Here is a 19776-nt window from a genome sequence, read left to right on the forward strand (position 1 = left end):
TCCTGGTTGGGGGGGCAGTGTACACTTATCTAAGAACCCCTGGTTAACCCTGAGCTTAAATGAAAGGAGTAGTTAAGGTAGAGGCAGGTGAGGTGGGAGAAGCGGCCCAAGTCCTCTGGTGACTGGGGGACCAGGATGCAGGAGGGCAAGGGGCAAGAATACTGTCTGGAGTTTGGCCAGGTTCTGCCGCAGCAGGTTACCACCTAGAAGGCCAGGGTCCACAGGAAGAATGGGTGCCTGGGCTCCCTGTCCCAGCTTCAGCTTGGTCACAGGAGATGGGCTAGTTGGCCCTATGGTAGTTCGTGTACAAAGGTGGCTGGAGATCTCGGGGGCCCCTGGGCCTAGCCTAGGCAATAGGTGGTTCACAAAGAAATGTCAGGAAGACGCCAGCATTAAAAAAGAGAGATGTGTTTATTCCATGATCAGTACAGACCAAATGCATATTCCCCGTATGAAAGTCAAACCAGTCAGTGACTCCAGAGTTTGGCCAACACTGAGGCACCAGCGTCGTGGTGTAGAGTGGGTTCTCATGGCACACGTAACCTCACCAAGGGCTCCAATTATAAAATTAAAAAAAAAAAAAAAAAAAAAAAAAGGGGGGGGGAAGGGGCAGCTGGCCAGTCAGGCTGGGTGGGGTCTCTGCCTCAGGGGTCTGTGGCCCCCCAGCCCCCGGTGCCTGCCTTGTCCCCTGGCCCTTACTTTCCTGGTAAAAAAAAACAACTCAAACAGATTTGACATTAAAAACAAATGGGGGGGGAGGGGAGGGAAAAGAAACATGGCTTTATAATTAAAAATAGACTAATAAAGTTTGAAACTGAGTAAAATATAGGCAGTTTTTTTTGTGTTTTGTGTGTTTTGTTTTTTGTGGGTTTTTTTTTGTTTTTAGTTTTTTACACCAGTTTGGTGGAGTCACCAACAAACTTCAAACAAAGATATGCCAACTATGTTCACTACACAGGACAGCCACGGTCACACACTACCCACAGCGCGGTGGCGGCCGCCGCTCAATGAGGAGACGATCACACCATTTCAGAGATAAGCAGTGCCATTGTGTCTGGAGGAGAAGAGAGAATTAAAAATAAAATAGAATCCAACAAAAAATATATATATAGAAAAAAAACAAAAACAAAAACAAACAAAAAAAAACAAAACCCAGAAACACAGGTGGGAAGGAACTGACTTTGGTTGGTGGCCTCACTCACTGGACGAGGCCGGCCCACACACGCACGTGTGACAGTCACCTCGCTCCAAATTGCCATGGACACACACACACCTCCACGGCACTATTCCCTTTTGCACAAGCGAACACTTACAGAGAGCGGCTCTCGATTAAAGGCTTGTGGGGGGAGGGGAGGGATGGGGTCTGTTCAAGGCAAAGTCAGTGCCAGCAAAGGGGTGGGCCGGTGCCCTCGCCCGCCTCCAGCTCACTCGGGCCTGCCCTGGCCTCCTGGGAGCGGGCGGTGGTGGCTGGGGTGTGGGGGAAGGACTCCTGGTGGGCAGGACGTCACGAAGTCACGTTCTTGGGGACAGAAAACCAGTCACGGCGGCGGCAGCAACAATGTCCTGTGTATACTGTGTAGACATTTGGCAGAGAGCAGGACCTCTGCCCCGCACGCAGGGACGCGCGGCTGGGGTCTGGCCGGCACTTGCTCGTGGAGAGGCGTGCTCTGAGCTGACGTCCTGTGAGGGGGTGGTGGGTGGCGGGACGTCCGGCTGGCTGTAAGGCAGACAGGCTCTGCGATCCTCAGCTGCCCGTCAGGCCCTGCCCCGGGCACAGCATGCAGGAGGGCCAGGCCCGGAGACACCCCCTTGCCACTGCTACCGCCTCCATTGCCGCCCCTAACACTATGGAGAGTCAACGTTTTGCCAGAAAATCAAAGTCAGAAGTCACCTAGGTGCTCTCAGAAAAGATTTTCTTCAAATATTGACAATAGATCACTCTGGAAATTCATGTCAATGGTAGCTGCCATCTGGAGGGGAGAGGAGGGAGGGAGTGAGACTAGGTGCCCTACCCTTACTTCACCTTCCAACCCTCCCTCCCCCAACCTCCAGTAGTGACTAGGCCCTCAGGGCTCACACCCAGAAACCTCTGACACTGGGCCTGAGCCACCCCTGAGACCCCGAGGCCAGCCAGCACTGAGTGACCAAGCAGGAGCTCTGTCCTGAGCACCCACCCCGTGAGCGTCCTGCTCACCCCCATGTCAGAGAGTAACTGCCTTCACCCCAACGTTCCCGGTCCCCTTTCCAAGCCCCTCCAAGGGTGGACTCCTACCCAGAGGTCCCCTACTCACAGCTTCCCGGCGCCTTCGCTCCTGCTCCCGCTTTCGGGCCAACTCCCTTTGTTGGTCCAGCATGGACTGGGGCTGGGAGCTCTGGGCCTGGGGGGCTGCGGCGGCGGCCACGGCGGCGGCCTGTTGCTGCTGCTGCTGCTGCTGCTCCTGCCGTTGCTGCTGCTGCTGCTCCTGGCGCCGGCGGGCCTCCTCATGGGCTCGCCGGGCCTGCTCCAGCGCATCCTCATCCTCTCGGCTCCTGAGCAGAGCAGAGCTGCCGGTCAGCACAGGGGCAGCGCCAGCCCCAGAGGCCCTAGGCTGCCTGCGACCCCAGCCCACCTCATGCGCTCCTGCCGAAGCCGCTCCTTCTCCTTCTCTGCATGCTCAGCCTGCGCCTTCAAGGCCTTCTCACGCTCCTCCTTCTCCCTGGCAGCACGGCGGAACTGCTCGAAGCTGTCACTCGAGGACTTGGCGGTAGAGGACGGGGTGGTGGGATGCTTCTGCACCAAGCTAGCCCAAGAACCCATGTTCTTGATTTTCAAGTCCTGCCAGACGGAGAAGCCACAGGGTGGGTGAGGGGTCCTGCCGCACCTCGACTCCTCCCGAGAGGCCCAAAGCCTGGGGGCACATCGCCCTCCCTCGAGGTGCCTCCCTGGTAATGGGAACACTTGTGGACTCACTGCTCCTACCTTTTTGGGTGCAACTGGCGTCTTCGGCTCCTGTTTCTGTTTGTCCTTGTCAGAGGTCCCTGGTGGGGGCGCGTTCTGCTCAGGGGGCCGGATCACAGGCCGCCCGACATCCACAGGCTTCATCTCAGGCCCTGGAACACAAAGAGCTTGTAGGCCAGGGCCGGGGCCCTTCCCCTCCAGCCCCCAGGCCCAGCAGGGCAGTCAACCAGACCACAGAAGGCTTCCATCTAGTGCGGGTCGGGGGCAGAGGTCACTCACGTTGGGGCAGGTGAACGGGCGCCTTGATGCTCTCTGGGTGTTTAGGGGGCTCTGGCCGCAGTGAGGGGCTGAAAGGCTCGCTGCGAATGATGGGTGAGTGGATCTTCTCCTCCTTTACCACGACCAGGGGCTGGGGCTGGACCACAGAGGCTGCACGCAGCTCCTGGGAGGGCATAGGCACAGTGGCCATTGAGGCAGGTGGGTGCCTCTGGCACTGGCCCGCACCTGGCCCTTGGGGCTGTGGCCCAGCCCTGCCCTTTACCTGCTTCTTAGGCTGAACGTTTTGCTGGGGTGGCGACTGGTGGGTTAGGCTCTGGAACGGTGGCATCTGGGGGGAATGTATCATAAGCGGGGAGGGGGCTTCGCGGAGGTGACCTAGGAGAGGGGATAAGAAGCATGTCAGCAGAACTCATGTCGATGCCACTGGCCTGGCCCCAGCCAGGTGCCTCCCTAACCTGGGGGAGACCCACACTGCCTGAGCCCCAAGCACATCAGGCCCCTAGCTCAGTGTACAGCAGGGCTCTGTGGAGCCATGAGCTCTGTCCTGGTGTCTGATGCCCCTGTGTGTCAGAATCATCAGGCATCTCTGAGAAGTGCAGATCCTGATGTAGTTGGTCACAGGTAAGGTCTGGGCCTGAGTACTTTTTAAAAAGTTCTCCAGATGGCTCCATGCATAGCCTGGGTTAAATACAAAAGACATCAACAGGACACCTGGGTGGCTTAGTCAGTTAAGTGTCTGTCTTTGACTCTGGTCGTGATCCCAGGATTCTGGGATCGAGCCCCAAATTGGGCTCCCTGCTCAGCAGGAAGCCTGTTTCTCCCTTTCCCTGCCACTCCCCGTCGTGCACACGTGTTCTGACAAATAAATAAAATCTTTTAAAAAAAAAAAAAAAAAAAAAAAAAAAGGACAGCAATAATCTTACAGAGACAGCGGACAGCAGTAACCTTACAAAGACAGCCTGGGCTCCCAACTGTCCGTGTATATGGCTTAACCTGCCTGCATGGACAAATGCTTTGGACCTTGGACTATATCCCCAGGAGACCTTCCCCACACAACTCAGCCTGCAAGCTGTTCACAACGGGGATGCCTGGAACTGGCCCACACCACAGGAGAGCTGGTAGATCAGGTCTTCCACCTGTGGTTCTTACAGGAATTGGGACAGCCCACCCACCTTCCTCAAACCATAGGTGGGGTGGGTGGGAGAGTGGAGATTCAGGCAGCCATAAGATCCAAGTTAACTTGGCACAAAGCAGGAGCCTGGAAAGCGCCATCAAAGCACTTAGGTCTGACACCTCAGCTTCACTGGTGAGAAAACAGCCCTAGGTCACAGTCGCTAAGTCCTGTCTTTGTCTCTTCTACCTACTCTAGCATGGGAACACCCTCCTGCTTCAATCCCTGACATGTCTTGGCCAGCTCCGGCATGGGACAAGCCACAGTCGTCCACAAAAGAAAGCCACCTCACTCCTAGTCCTGCCTTGTGCCTCACACTGAACAATCTAACCCAAGCTCTGCACGCAGGCCCTCCCACTGACCTTCTCCAGGCAGATGCCAGCAGAGACAGCAACACCCTTGGCCCTCCTCTAGCTCCCCCAGGCCTGGCACAGACCACAATGCCTCAGGTATGGTGGACCCTCCCTGCCCATCTCTCTAAAGCCAGAACTTGCTTCTAACCCTAGAAAGGCAGAACAGCTGCTCAAAGACAACATGGCGGTGAAGACCAGCGCACACATGCAGCTTGGTCCCCAGCCCCATGTGGCTGGTTTCTCCAGCCTTGGTGCTCGGGGCCCCAGTCCAGGCCTAGGGATCTGCAGGCACATGGTGGTGACACTCTCTTGTCTGGGGTGGCTCCCTCAGCAGTACCTGCTGAGGCCTGACTGGGTGATGGTAGGCAGATGCTTGGATCTATGATTTGTAGGTTATCACCCGCCTACCAGTGGCTTCATCCAACAGCAGGTAGAGGGGAGCCCAGTGGCTCAGGGGTAGTGCCTGCGAGCTGGCCAGGTGCCCAGGGATGTACCTCCTTGGGACTCCAACTTGGCCTTTGGCCCAAAGTCCCCAGCTGCACTCCAAGCCACAATGGCTCCCTGTGACCCACCCCAAGCTACTGCGGGCCACGGGAGCTCAGGATAGGTGGGTCTGGAGACTCACAGCATAGGTCATCAGAGGGAACTTGCCCCATCACGAGAACTAGCTCTATGGAAGGCATCTCATCTGCTCATCATTGCCCCCACCAGGGAAGCCTGGCCTTCCTTAAGGGTGGAAACAGGCACAGCTGCACAGGTGCTGGGACCGGGACCAGCACCAGCCTTTCCCAGGGAGGACAGCCAGCTGTTCTTGGCTCAGGGCATCCAATAATCCACTTGGCACCTGGCAGCTTTTGCTAGGTTCCAGAGCAGTCACAGCCCAAGATCAACAGCCTTGTTGTTCTATTTGCAGGCGGCACCTGCACTCCCTAGCCAGGCTACATGGTCTGCACTGCCAAGTCCAGGAGCCTCAACCCTGACCCTCACGTGTCACTACACCATGAGGCACTGACTGGAACAATTCCCTTGCTGAGGCTGGGACAGTTTGGTCACAGACACTTAGAAAGTAAGAGCCAGGAAAAGCAAGTGGGCGTGGCCTGATTAATACAGAAAAAGGACAGCCTGGATCAGTGTGGAGGCAGGGAACAGGAAATGGCCGCTGACTACAACCCAAGCTACCGTTCAGCTTTAGCCCAATTCTCTCCCATGGTCCTGACTCCCACCAGGTAAGCCTCGGTAAGAGCACAGCACCTGCTCCTACAAGTTCCCAAACAGGCCCCTGCTGCCCAGGCCTGCCCCAGCTCTGCCTAGACGTCACTCCCCACCCTGTTTGTTAAATTAGCTCTGGCTCACCCTCTGTTCACCTCCTCCAGGAAGTGTGCCCTGACTTCCCCACCTAGCAGGATCACGATGTACTGTAATGCTCCTGTGAGTTCCAAGAGAAGGACGAGTGGGGACCTTGTTCCCAGTCATCAAGCTACAAGTCAAGACAAACCCCAGGTAACGATGCTATGTGAAGCACCGACTACCCCCTTCAGCAACCTCTGCAACTAACCCAGAGCCTTTAAGGTGGGGCTCTGAATCCACCTCAGCCTAAAGTATGAGCTGACCAGTCTGACTTTTTAAAGACAAAATTCTGGGCCCGCATCAGCCTCCCCAGAGCCCAGGGTCAAAAGCCAACTTACCAGTTGAATAGGGGTCCGACTTGTGGTGCCGGGGAGAAGGGTGATGCTGGATGACCTGCTGAGGCTTGGCGGGCTGTGGTGGCGGCGGCTGCTGGCCCGGGGGTGGATGTGGGGGCTGCTGGCCCGGGGGTGGGGGGGGCTGCTGGATGTGGGTAGGGAACTGCATGGGCTGCATGTGCACGGGCCGTGGGGGGGGCTGGTGCTGCTGCTGGGGCGGAGGCTGTGGCTGGGGGGGTGGTGGCGGTGGCTGCTGCTGTAGCTGCTGCTGCACTGAGGGGTGAGGTGGCGGGGGCAGAGGGGGTGGGGGCTGGGACTGCACCTTCACGGAAGGAAGTAGTGGTGTGGGGGGCTGCACCTTCTGCAGCTGCTGCAGGTAGAGCTGCATCTGCATGGAGGTGAGGGGTGGGGCGGGTGGCTCTTCGTCCTCCTGTAATAGCACTTGGGGGGGCTGAGCCATGGGGGGCTGTGGGAGAAGGGGTGGCTGGGCCAGGGCAGGTGACACGGCCGGGGGCCGGGCAGGCTTGGGGGGTAGGGCGGCGGCTCGGTTGCTGGGCCGCGATGGCTGCTGGGGCAGCGCGTTGTGCAAAGCTGGAAGGACAGGATGGCGTGGCAGTGAGGCTCAGAGCTTCTGTACCCCGTGACCCCAGCCCAGCATTCCTGCTCCATTGTGACTTCCTGCCGGTTTCCCTCCAACTAGTCATCTCACTCGGCCCTCTTCTGCTTCCCACAAATTCCAGAGTAAGAACAGTTTCCAGAGAAGTCTACAGGATTGGGCTCCCGACCGCTGCCATTCTGCCCTGCACTCTGCACCTGACCATCCTCCCTTCCCTTCAGCTGCTCCCTATTTTCACATTTGCCCTTCAGGTCTCAGTGTAGGTCTTCCCTGAATCCCCCAAGGGTGGGTGTGGCTGTGTGTGTGTGTGTGTGTGTGTGTGTGTGTGTGTCCCAGCATCTCCATCCTCAACCTGGAGCTGGGGTGGTGGCGGGAAGGGGGCGCACACATCTTTTTTTCCGTATCACACAATGCTTGGCTCAGAAGAAACAAGTCCGTATCTTCAGTATCGAGACACTAAATAGCAGAGCCTGTGCCTCGGGGGCTCACAGTGTCCTTAACAGCTCAGGGAAGCCAGTGACCTCCCCTTGTGAGGCAAGACAACTACAGCCGAGGTGGGGGCTCCACGGGTTGCCCAGAGAGCCTAATCACAGTGAAAGAGCAGGATGGAAGGGGCCTCCCCACACCTCAGCAGGTGTGGCTGCAGCTCACCTGGAGGAGAGACCACCGAGTGCTGGTTGAGATGAGGTGGAGTGCTGTGCTCGGGCGGCTGGGGCAGGTGGGGGGGCAGCTCAGGCTGCGGCAGGTGCAGGATGGGCTGGGTGAAGTGGCCGATGGGGTCGAAGACGCTGCCTGGGAGCTGGGGCTCCAGGACGGGCACCTGGGCGGCGATGAAGGGCGGAGGCGAGGACTTCATCGTGGGGGCTGCCTGCGGAGGCATGGAAGGTGGGGGCGGTGGGGGCGGGGGCTGCTGCTGCTGCTGCTGTGGAGGTGGAGGCGGCGGGGGCTGCTGGGGCGGCGGCGGGGGCTGCTGGGGCACAGGGGCCGGGGCTTGCTGCATCTGCTGATGGTGGTGGTGATGGTGCTGCAGACAGACAGGCTGGTGTCAGGCAGGCGGCACACACCTGGGTACCCTCAGGGCCCACGAGGGCAGGTGGCCGCTGCTCACCTGCTGGAGGACACCCCTGAGACCACGTACCTTCTTCTGCTCCCTCCCGGGGTGCCCCTTCTTTTTTGACTTCGGAGCCATCTCTGCAGAGGGAAAGAGAAGGTGGTGAGGCTATGGGGGAGAGGACTGTGAGCTGGCCTCGCCTCGGAGGCAGAGCAAAGAGAAAACATAGGGTAAGTTCAGGAGAAGGGTCAGTGATGGTGACTGGGCGGGTAGCTGGGTTCTGTCAGGGATGGGAGCCAGCCTCAGGAAAAGGGAAAACGTGTGGGGGTGTCACCTACACATTTGCCTGCCGCTTTTCCTAGTGGGGGACATAGTGAAAAGCCTCCCTGCCAATTTCCAGACCACCAGCTGGCTCCATGAAAGGATAACACCCGGGCACACTGGGAGCTGAGCTACAGACACCTCCTCGCCCAGCGTCTCCCTACTTGCTGGTCAGACGCCACTATGGTGACCCAAGTGTCTGCATTCCAGCCCGCTTTGCTGTGGAACAATCTTGACATTAGAAATCATCACATCCATTTGATGGATTAGCCAAATGAGACTCAAAGAGAAATTAAGGCACTTGCCCCTGTCACACAGCTACAGAGTAACAGCATGGTAGCCTCCAACTGCACTGCCCTCTATGCGGGCTCCTTCCCATCCTCCCAGGGGAAGCCAAGACGCACAACTGGAGGTGAGAGCGTGCAGCAGGACTGACCCACGCCAAGAGGCCTGGCCGCAGAGCGAGCACTGTGGGGAGGGCGGGACGGAAACAGGCTGGTCTCCCAGGAATGACCAGCAGGAAATAGGGAAGGTGCTCACTACCACTGGCAGCAAAAGGCGGCCACCAACCAGTACCCCCGTCCTCATGGGAGACCAGCCTCCGATAAGTCCCCGTGTTGGGACACAGCCACTGCAGGGACCCTCCCTGCCGTGTGTGCCCTGGTCTCTCAGAAGCTGATGGTTGGTTGCTGCCATCGCGTGGACGCATCCAGGGCGGGCCTGCCCTGCAGAGAATGTGCAGGAGCCAGCACAAGCCCACCTGGGCACCCGCTCCACAGATCTGTGCTAACCAGCTCTTGCCAGGTGTCTGCCCCTCACCAATACCAGCTGGTGTGCAAACCCCAGAGAGGGAGAGAACCAGTCAGTAGTACTCATGGGCTAGGAAATGATGAAGTCACCAACCAGGTGGGAGGTGTGACCCATGGTGCCTTCTGAATTCCTGTCACCAAGAGACACCTCATGGCTTTGCCTGGCATTCCCTAAGCTCCTTGCCAGGGCGCCGGCTCTTGCTGGTGTTGGGAGGACACATGTTTTGCTACCTCCACTTGCAGCTGCTTCACAGGGGGCCGGGCTAAGCTTCTGTGAGGTGCACAGCCACAGCGTACAGTGCGCTACCAAAAGGGATGAGAAGGGACCTCGTGCCCTGCAAGAGCTCACCACTCAATGCAAGAGACAAGACAGTGTGACACAGACCTCAGAAGCTACAAACACACGTCCTCATACAAATGGCAGCAGCTGAGGATGTCTGGGACACGCGAACCATATGCCCAGCCTCAAACCTGGGCACCGGAGATGCCAGGATACAGGGTTCAGGGCACTTTCGGTCACAGCAGGAAACCAGGTGAGAGGAACACTCTTGTGGGTGGGACACATAAAAGGGGACAGTTTGAGTGACTTACAGGATTAGGGCCATGGGGCTGGCAGCTGGGGGGTAAAGGAGGCACACTGAACTAGAGAGGTGGGAAGCCCAGGACCAAAAGGACCCTGTATGCGCTGGGGGAAAGCACGGTATACAGAGGCCACTGAGCTGAAGGGAGCAAGAGCAAGGGGCCGAGGGTCCCTCCAGGATGGGTACCCTCTCCCGGCAGATTCCAGTAACATACACTGAAGCTCGAGGCAGGCTGGAACAGCTGCTCACACACTGGGCAGGCCTTTGGGAGACTGGGTGATCGGAAACTGGAGTAAGAAGGGGCCAATGGGTGAAGTCTGACCAGGAAAAGACACCATGTTGTGGGGAGACAGCTGGGGTGGCCTGTCCTCTCATGGCCCCAGGGAAAGCACTGTTTTATCCACCATAAAGGAGGGATGGTGGCTCTGAGCCTTCACTACCTCCCCGCAGCGGGGGAACAGAGAGGCCCACATGAACACTCATCAGGACAAAATGCAGCAGGGTCCCAGCAGCTCCAGAGAGCGGCTGCCTTGGGAAGTGTCCCAGATCCAGGTCTCCATGAGGAAGTGCTGGTGAGAAGAGGGCAGGCACAGACTGGGAGAACCAGTGGGAGGTGTACAGAAGACCTCTAGGACCAGAGGACACTACAGCGGCTGGCAGTGGGGACCAAGGGGTGCTGGAGCCTGTTTGGGACAGCTGCATCTGGCTCACACGGCCCAAGCCTCCTGTCGGAGTTACTGGTAGGAAGACAAGACAGGAAGTGCACAGCTTCACGACACACCAGCCCCAAGACACCCCACACAAAACTCTCTGGAAAGGGTTACATGAAGATGGCCTCAAGTACTGTGTGATCTTTATTCCATGAAAATCTTGAACTCAACACAAATTTAATCTTTACATAGGATGATAATTGTACAAAGAATTAAAACGTTTTTTTGTAAAATCTGATTAAAAACACTGATTCCTCCCGCCCTTCCCCCACCCCCACTCAAGGGAAGGAGACAGGATTGAGAGAGTAAGGGCAGGGCAGAGCAGAGGCACAGGCCACCCACCCCTCCTACAGCAACTCCTCAGGCCCCTGCAGGCCGGCTGGTGTGTCAAGGCCCAGTTGGCATGTCCCCCTGCCCGCACACAGGAGGCTGCCAATAAGGAATGGGTACTGCTCTCTCTGCTCTATTACTGGGGCACTGGGCACAGGTGCCGGCTCAAGTCTAAAGATCAAGTTCTCTGACAGATGGAAACCCCATGGGCAAGGAGACCAGGATCCACAGACAGAAAGGGCGCAAAGACCCTGCAGGAGAGCTGGCCTGTGGCTATAGCTGGTATGTACGAGTGTGGGAAGGGGTGGGGCAGCACACAGCCCGACACTGTGGGAATCCAGGCTGCCATTTGTTCCAAGACAGCAGAATCTTCCCAGAAAGACAATGCCAACAGCTTCCCAACTGTCCTGTGGGAATCTCCGGGCATGAAGCCCCCTGGCTCCAGCCAGGCCGAGCTGCACTGGGAACACATCAGGCACAGGCCAAAGGGCAGCTCAAAATAGTCTGTTTGGCAAATGGAGCTTGACTGGAAATCAACTGGCCAGAGGAACTTGCAAACATCACTGCAGGGCCCTGGAGGCTCTGGAGGGGCTGGATCTAGAACACAAAGCCCAGAAGAAGGGTCCCAGGGTTTCTGCACTGGAGGTGGCCAGTGCCCAAGGGCCTGCTGATGGTGAACTACACGTCCTCAAACTTGCTTCCAGCTCCAGAAGGCAGGCTCCAAGATGCCAGGAAATTGCTACAGGCCTTGAAGAAATACACACAAACTACACTTTAAAAAAAAAAGGGGGGGGAAGCACTCCCTGAAACACAGATGCTGTTCCTTAGGGGACTTTTCATCAGACAGTTTTCTGCTGAAATGCTGGATTCATGACCAAAAAAGGGCCATTATTTATTTTTAGAGCAAAAAATCCTATTCAGCGCCTCTCAGAGGGCTTGGATGATGCGGCCACCCCAGTCTGCCCTAGCCCCTCAGGCTGTCATTATTCTAGGGCACTGAAGAATGGGAGGGAGCTTGCACTGGCAACACCCCTCAGAGATGTGCACGGAGCAGGCCCGAGGGCTTGGATGGCCTCACTACAGACTGGTCCAGTGCTCTGGGTTTGAGAGCCCTTTCTTGTCCACTAGCCCAGCACCCCACCCCGCTGGGGACAGGAATCATGGACTCAAGGGCTAGGTCAGCTGGCTGTACAGTTGTTTCTCCTCAAGTGCCCCTCGGCAGGGACCCTCCTGAAAGCAGCTCTTGACCACTGCAGCCTGCTTCCGATTACTTGGGAGGGACAGGGAGGCAGCACAAGAGGTACTTTCCCCTCTGTGACTTTAGGCGAAGAGGCCAAAAAAGCTGGGAAAATGCCCAACAGGCAACAATGGGAACAATGAAAACAGAAGGAAGACTCCAGGGGCCTGGGAGTCAGCTGTAGCTGGTGACAGCCTCCAGCTGATGGAGCCTCACAAGCCACCAGAGGGAGGGCATGCTGAGGGACAGTCCCGTGAGCTTCCAGGCCCAACCAGGCTTGCCCTGAAGGCCCCTGTTCCTCACTGGGGAAAACTCTAGATGTTAAGAGTATTATTCTTCCTTAGGCTGAATGAGACCTTCCCTGGCCTAACGCTATTTTAAGGTCCAGGAGGAAAGTGGTCAGGATTCAGACAAAGAGGGAGGGATGAAGAGAGAAAACATACTTGTGATGGGGCCTTGCACACGGAGCAGCACCACATGTATGTGTGTAGAGGGGGGATTGTCATCACCCGCTGGGAGATGCCACCCACCCAGAAGACCCCAGACGACCAGGGAGGCTGGGCAGGACAGCCAGGCAGTCTTTACACAGGAGGCCCGGGTGGCCAGTCAAGCAGGCAGCCTTCCCGGAGGCGGGACTAGGCGTGTACTGCTGGACATGACTAATCCACCCCGGGGGACAGGCCCAGGGCTCTGAGGAATTCCATAACTTGATGGAGTCCTGTCCCTTTCACAGAAGAAAATGGACTTAAGCTATAGCTTGCTGGGAAGGAATCTGGAACTGAAGACCGTTTTATTAAGAGTCCGTGTCCAATGATTAGGCAGGACCTACATAGAGGGAGAGAGAAACCAGTGTGAGAGAAATGGTGTGGAATGTACCATTCAAGTCACAAGAACAGAAGAACCACAGACCGAGCCAGCCTCCTGTGCCCTGCCCGCTGACAGGGCACGAGAGAACAGTGCTGGAGCCTAGGAGCCCTGCCCCCTGCCTGGCCAGCCACAGGTGGCAACAGACCCACCTTCCTTTTACAATGGGCACAGTTCCAGCATATGTCTCCAAAACCACCCGGGGCCCTGTTTATGCTTCTATACAGAACAGCTGCTTCCAGTAACAAGTTCCACGTGCTCCCTGAGCGCAGGCTGGCATTTCCTTTCCTAAAGGTCTTTCAACGTGAAAGGTGCCCTTGCCTGCCCTAATCGCCATCACTCCTGAAGACCAGCCAGGTGAGCCACACCCATCAGGCACCCCTGACTCTAAGCCTATCCCCACTGGATCTGCTTTTCTGCACACTGTCCACCTCATGCAGGTGATGCCAGCCCTTCCTCAGGGCCTAGACAGAGGTAAGAAAATCCCCCAGAAAGGGGCTTTGGAGTACAGGACCTCCAGCAAACAGCCTCATTTCTGCATTCCTACAAACCCCAAGAAACCACCATCACCACAAAAAACAAAAACCACCAAAACAACCCTCCAAAACAGAAACAACACACTCAAATTATAAAAAGAGTAAGCAATTATACACACTGTGTATAACTGGGGAATTATCACCGGGGAAAAAAAGAAAATGAAGACAGGCCGAGGAGCAAAGCTGTCCTCCTTTTCCCAGGGCATTGAGTGTGTTTCCCCTTGGTCGGGGAGGGGCATGGGGCCCGTTCCCACCCACACAGCAGAGCGGATGCCTCTATTAGAGCTACGGATGCAACCAACACTGCACTCCCATGGTCTTCAAGTGTGTGCGTGGGAAAAACCCACCCACCAGCCGGCCTACCATTCAGAGCACATTCCACAAGGCTCACCCTCACCCACGAAGCCCCAGAGTCCCTCCAGCTGCGACTCCTGCATGTGGGTGTATGAGGGGTCACCTGAGAGTACAGGCAGACCAGCTATAGTCCCATCCTCCAGGTCTCCTCCTATCTCCACTCCACCCCCACCCCTACCAGGGGCCTCTCCCTTTTCCCAAGAGTTAAGTGTCACACCCTTGGAACAGACAGCAGCAGGCCCCAAGATGGGACTGGGACCCAGTCCCTCAAAGACCCCAGGGGCCGGAAGCTGAGGCTGGTTGTCTGGGAAGAACGCCCCATGGCCTCTGCCTGCACTTTCCGGCTCAAATCTTTCCAAAACATCAAGCATTCCTTTTTCCCCTGGAGCTATTAAGAAACACCCACGTGCTCCAATCCTGGGAAAAGGAAACAAGGAGACTAAAATAGCTGGAGTGTGCTCCCACTGCAACTAGAAGACCAGGCCCAAATCCAAGAGCAATGCCCATACCTCCCAGAACCTGTCCCAGCCCAGGTAGCTGGAGTAGGAGGGTGTGCTCCTAAGAGGGACATGAGCTGTGTAAAATCCACCCTGCCCAGAAGACCTGTGGATGGCACGTGGAAAGAGTCCATCATCAGCAATGTGATGGAGTGGAAGGCTGGACAAAGAGTCCGAGGACATCCCTCTTGGCCCCACGAGCCAGGCAGACATGATCCCAGCATGGGTGATGCAGGGGAGGCCACAGCTCTGCCCACAGGCCACCTGGGATGGCCATGAAAAAGTGGCATTTGTATCCCCCATCCTATCCGAGTACTAAACCCTGAAGCGGACTCAGTCATCAGCCAGAACTGAAGCTCCACAAAAGACCACAACCCAAGCAACAGCTGGGTTCGGATGATGTGCCAGGACCGGCCAACAGCGTGCTTCTTGGCATGCGGGCAGGCAGCACAGGATACATGGTGGCCTGGGAACGCAGCTAGAAATTGGCCTGGGAACGCAGCTAGAAGTCCAACCCACCTCCCCATCCCCCAATCCCCAACTGTGGGAGCATCGCCTCCCTGAACTACAGCTTGGCCCCACAGACCAGGCCCGTGCCCTGAGGAGCCCACAGCATCCTTATCTATGAAGAGAAGCCATGAAGGGTCTATGCAACCCCCTATCCCCATCAAGCCCCAATTTCATGCCTCTGTTTGGTTTCTTTTGGTGATTCATGTCTCTGGGCCCTGTCAGCAGAAATGACCCTTACTACAAGTGACAAAAATAGGCTCTTTCAGGAATTTCGGCTCCGGTCCAAATGGAAACACAAGAACAAGGAGGGCAAAACAATTAAGTCCCAAAAGACCAAAGGAAATACCTTCAGTGCCCCCCACCCCGCTCTATGCCCACTAATTGGTCACAGAAATCAGGGCTGCCTAGCTCCAGGGACCTAGCTCAAGCAGCTTCTGGAGGAGCTGCCCTAGAAGTGAGTGCGGGTTCCTGTGTGGGATAGGGTGGGGGATGGTTGCATTCAGTGGTGCTGGGGTACAAGCTCCCACTTTGGGGCTGACAGTGTCTGAGCCCCAGGCATAAGCACAGGGTAGAAGTGCTCAGGTGACCTACACCAAAGCTCTCCAGGGCACACAGATGGAAAAGGAAAAGCCAGGACCTTGAAGACAATGGGGGCCTCCCAAGACGCAAGGTGGGGAGGGTGCCTGGAAAGAGGGATGAGCTGGAAGCAACGGGGCAAGCCACTGGGGCCGAATCCCTGGAGCCTGGGAGCCTAAAGGCTGGCGGCTCGGAGACCGTAAATCTCACCCTCCTTCCCGCCCAGACAGCTGTTCCCAGGACTCTCAGATTACTTGTTGCACAATCTTTCCATTTCTTTCAAAGGGGGGACAAAAAGGGAAAAATAATCTCAGCAGTCCAGAGCTGCCGAAGATGCCGTCACAGCCGTCCCACAGCATAAGGCAGGCGGTGGGTGCAGGGCACTTAGGAGCCCAGGAGAACTCCCTCCTCAAGCCAACATGACCCCAAAGAAGAGCTTGGGGATCAGGAACAAAGGCCAAAGTCACAGACTTGCCATCAGGACCTGACGGTCGGGTGCCACCATGGGGCCAAAACAGTCTGCCCTGGGCCAAACCACACTGTTTTTAACATTCAGGTCCCCTGCCAATTCCAACCTTTGGGGTTTTCTTTTGGCCACACAGATCCTTAGGAGAAAATGCTATGAAACCCCTAGTAAGAGCAGCCTGCTAGGGACCACAGGAGGTGCAAAAGCCCAGGGCAATGGCAAACCCGAGGCGTGGCTGGCACTGAAAGTGAGAAGTCAGTGGCCACCAGGAATGCTAATTGGGCCCAAGAATATGGCCATTCATCTTACTGAGGGCAGAGGGCCCTGGCTTGGGGCCAGGCCTCCCTGGCAGGCATGGGCTGTGGCGCCCCCTGCTGGTTGACAGATTAAAAAGCCATGGTGGGGGGGGGTGGTTAGGAAGAAAAGGACAAAGGATGGAGACAGGAGGCCACAAACTGCCCACAGCTGTCTCTGCATACAACAGAGCTCAGTAAATACAGAATATAGCTTAATAAGTCTCAGTTGAACCCCCTGGAAATTAGGTGGTCTATAGAATTTGGAGTCCTGGAGAAGCCCTCAGCCTACCCCAAGGCAGCCCTCCAACCCACTAGGGAAGTTTGGTACTCTTTACCATAAAAGTGACAAGGAAGAATGAGAAGACCCAGAAGCCCTCCCATCCTCCACTTCCCTGAAACCGAGGCAGGATGAGCAATCCTCACACTTCCTTGGCATGATCAGATCACGTTATTTTCATGAACTGATTAAGTGGGGCTTCCTGTTTATCTCCAGTAAGAATACAATGCCAGACAGGGGGTAGATCTATGAAAGAAAACACCAGGGGTCTTTGTTGCCCAAACACATTTCCCACTGTGGATACTCATACTACAACCTGCCTGGAGGGGCGTGCCTAAGGCCCCAGAGCTGGCTCTCCAGTGGTCTGCAGACTGTCTGCTCAGCTGAAGGAGTAGACCTGCCCAGGGGCAACCATGCTCACCCAGGCACACGTGGCCAGCTCCACCTCACAACACAGGCTGGGCGCCAGGCTTCTTCTCTAGCCTCTCCTCCGGGCCAGTGTGAGCACCTGCCTGCTCCCCAAGAATAATCAGGAAAGTACACATGTGGAGGAAAAGCTCCTCTCCCTACCACCATGCAGCTCTCAGCATCTGCCTGCCCTTACTCGCTCCCACCCCCCACACCGAAGTTGCTGCTCAGGCTTGGGGGCGGGGGTGGGGGGGTATGTGGCGCTCTGCTAGGGCACCAGGGGGCACACGTGCAGGCCCATGAAACATAGAGAGAGGAACCGTTAGAGGTTGCAAGACACGGTGGTCCAAGTGCATGCACAGTAAGGAGCAGCCAGTGCAGCTGTGAGCACCCTCTTGGGAGAAAGGTAATGCCCTGAGCCTAGGTGACAGCAGAGGCAATAGCAGACTGCGCCACACCTGCAAAAGCACATCCCCTGAAACAGCCATGCTGCATGCGACTGAGACATCGGGAAGACCGTAAGACTGAGCAGGGTCACACTAAGGTCAATGCCACCACCTGGGCCCCAATACCCAAAGTCCTCACCAGCAAGCCCCCAAGCCCCCCAGGACTGTGCAGTGTCAATACCTTCAGCAACTTCTCCTCAGGGTGCAGGGTCACCCACTGCCCCAGGGAGAGGGTCACCATGGCGGCCCAGAAAGTTCTTACTTAGGACCACCATCTCTGGTCTCTAGCAGCCTGAACCCATGACTAAGCCTGACACAGGCAGGAATGCGACGAGTCACGAAGGAAGTACACCTAACCTGTTTCGGAGTCTTCGCTGTCAGAGGAGCTGGACTCGCTGGTGCTCTCTGACTCCGAGGACGAGAAACCCTTCATCTTGGAGGAACCAGCAATCACGTCAACTTTCTCAGCTGTAATAAAGCAACAGGGACTGAGTCAGGCAGGGCCCTGATCAAGGAGGCTGCCGCTGGCCACAGACACACCCCAACAGCCTGCAAGAAGGGCCAGCAGTGAGTTGGTGGCTTGTGAGCCAGAGGGGGCTGCTACCAGTCCCGTATCTCCCCGTGGTAAACTGCTAGCCTACTGTACGTCAGCCAAAACTTGGCTGAATACCAGAATTTTCAAGCGACCCCACAAAATACCTTGTGCTGGGTTCCTCAGAGAGTCCAAAAAAGGCAGGAGGGGATTCCCTAACATGAGCAACTGCTGGGGCTCCCTCGGCTACTTCTCAGACAGTAGGTGAAGGTGGCCCAAAGGAGACGTGACAGCAAAGACAAAATAAGACATGAAAGAGTCCCAGGAGTCCCCAGCACCTCGGCATGTAGACCGAGGGCAGAACGTCATTGGGCAGCACCCCATGGAAGGGCCTGAAAACCCCAGGAAGCAGTCCAGGCTGAGAGAGGCTGTGCATCACATTCTGACGTGGATCCTAAGTCCTACTGGTCTCAAGACAAAAGCTGTGAGCTAAGACAAGGCATTTCTAACAGGAAAGAGCTGCCTGGCAGAATGTTGTGGAGGGAACAGCAGGCAGGACAATGCTGACCTACACCATCCTTTCTCCTGACCTCCCCCACCCCCATGCCTACTGCAAAGAGGCGGCAGCGGGGGTGAGTGGCTGGCACTGGGGGAGGCTCAGCGGCAAGAGTAAGAGCCGTGCTGCTCCGGGAGGGGGCTGCTGAGGTGCATGAGCAGGGGGGAGGTAAAGACCCAGGTCGGTACCAGTCAGGAGGCCAAGAACAGCACCCACAGTCCAAGGTCCCGGGCAAAGTCACCACCACCCCCGAGATTTCTTTGCTTAGGACACAGCTTTTATAATTGGAAAAACAGCCTGCAAAGGGAGAGGGCCACGTGTGGAAGGCAAAGTGAACTGTGGCTAGCCTCCTCCCTCTCAGCTGGGATGGCTAGAACACACCCTGCTCCCCCACCCTGGGGAGCCCAAGAGCACCTTGAGGTTTCCTTTTCTTGCGCAAACAAGAGGTCACATAGCGCTCCAGTTCTCGCAAGGTGGACGGCTTCAGAGTCTCAAAGTCAATCTCGATCTCATCAGGGTTGGAGTTCTTGAGGGAGGGCTCCCGTGACTGGATGATATGCACCACTCGGCCCAGCTTCTCTCCAGGGAGCTTGTTGATGTCCAGGCTGAGCTGCCGCTTCTCCTCATATGACATGGGCTTGCACTTGTCCTCCTCCTCCGACTCGTACGCCGGCGGGGGCTTGCTCTTCATGGGCGCTGGCTCCTTCTTGCTACGAACGGACGATGCAGGAATGTGAGGTACGGGTGTCCTGGGAAAGCCAGGCACCCATTCCTCCACTTGGGGCTTGGTGGACAGCTTCCACAACCCCACCCAGAACCCTTCAAGGGGAACAGGGGAGGCTGTTATGAGGAGCACCTGTTGGTGACAGACTGCAAACCATGCCCTGGTCCTCGCCTTCCACTCCATGCTACTTGCTATCGTCCTCCCTCCCTCCCCAAACACAGTGGGTGCCAAAGATCCATCCCAGAGGAAAGGGCAGAGAGGCGGCCTCCCAACCCACCATGGCAGGCAGGGGTCCCCACCCAAGGTACACCGGGGAGGCACAGACCTCGCATTGCTGTTGCTGCTGTTATTTTTCTTGGTCTTTTTAGGAGGAAGTTCCTTGGCTTTACTCTTCTTATTCTCCTCTACTTCCTCTTTCTTTTTGTGCTTTTCCTTTTTCTTTTCTTTTTTGTCTTTCTCCTTTTTCTTTGGTTTGTTCTGCTGGGGCTGGGAGAGGGCTGCAAGCTGCTCGTGCACGGCTTTGAGCTGTGGAACAGACAAGCAAGACACACCCCCCCATCATCCTGGTCTCTGTGTGCACCCCCAGGTGTAAGGGAGCGGGGCGGGGGGAGCACACGGAGAGTGCTTGGCCCTCAGCCTTGTGACCTGTTGCCTCA

The 19776-nt window shown here is 56.6% G+C and overlaps 1 protein-coding gene across 8 annotated transcripts in view; it reads right to left on the reverse strand.

The window, feature by feature from the left end:
- Nucleotides 1-858: 858 nt before the first annotated feature.
- Nucleotides 859-19776, reverse strand: part of BRD4 (bromodomain containing 4) — an 89613-nt gene continuing 70695 nt past the window's right edge. For 4 of the 8 annotated variants that reach the window (XM_032867484.1, XM_032867485.1, XM_032867486.1 and 1 more), the window contains 11 exons: nt 19446-19645; nt 18811-19106; nt 17666-17776; nt 8178-8230; nt 7691-8063; nt 6427-7014; nt 3218-3592; nt 2960-3090; nt 2610-2815; nt 2292-2529; nt 859-1970 (listed from right to left, as the gene is read on the reverse strand). In XM_032867484.1, coding sequence (XP_032723375.1) covers nt 1902-1970; nt 2292-2529; nt 2610-2815; nt 2960-3090; nt 3218-3592; nt 6427-7014; nt 7691-8063; nt 8178-8230; nt 17666-17776; nt 18811-19106; nt 19446-19645 — 2640 coding nt within the window. In that variant the 3' untranslated portion in view covers nt 859-1901. Of the gene's footprint in view, nt 1971-2291; nt 2530-2609; nt 2816-2959; nt 3091-3217; nt 3593-6223; nt 6335-6393; nt 7015-7690; nt 8064-8147; nt 8231-10626; nt 12904-17665; nt 17777-18810; nt 19107-19445; nt 19646-19776 lie in introns of those variants that run through there. The other 4 variants (XM_032867483.1, XM_032867482.1, XM_032867488.1 and 1 more) reach the window with 4 other exon arrangements.

Source organism: Lontra canadensis, unplaced genomic scaffold, assembly GCF_010015895.1.
Source record: "Lontra canadensis isolate GAN:19392208 unplaced genomic scaffold, GSC_riverotter_1.0 scaffold35, whole genome shotgun sequence".
NCBI lineage: Eukaryota > Metazoa > Chordata > Mammalia > Carnivora > Mustelidae > Lontra > Lontra canadensis.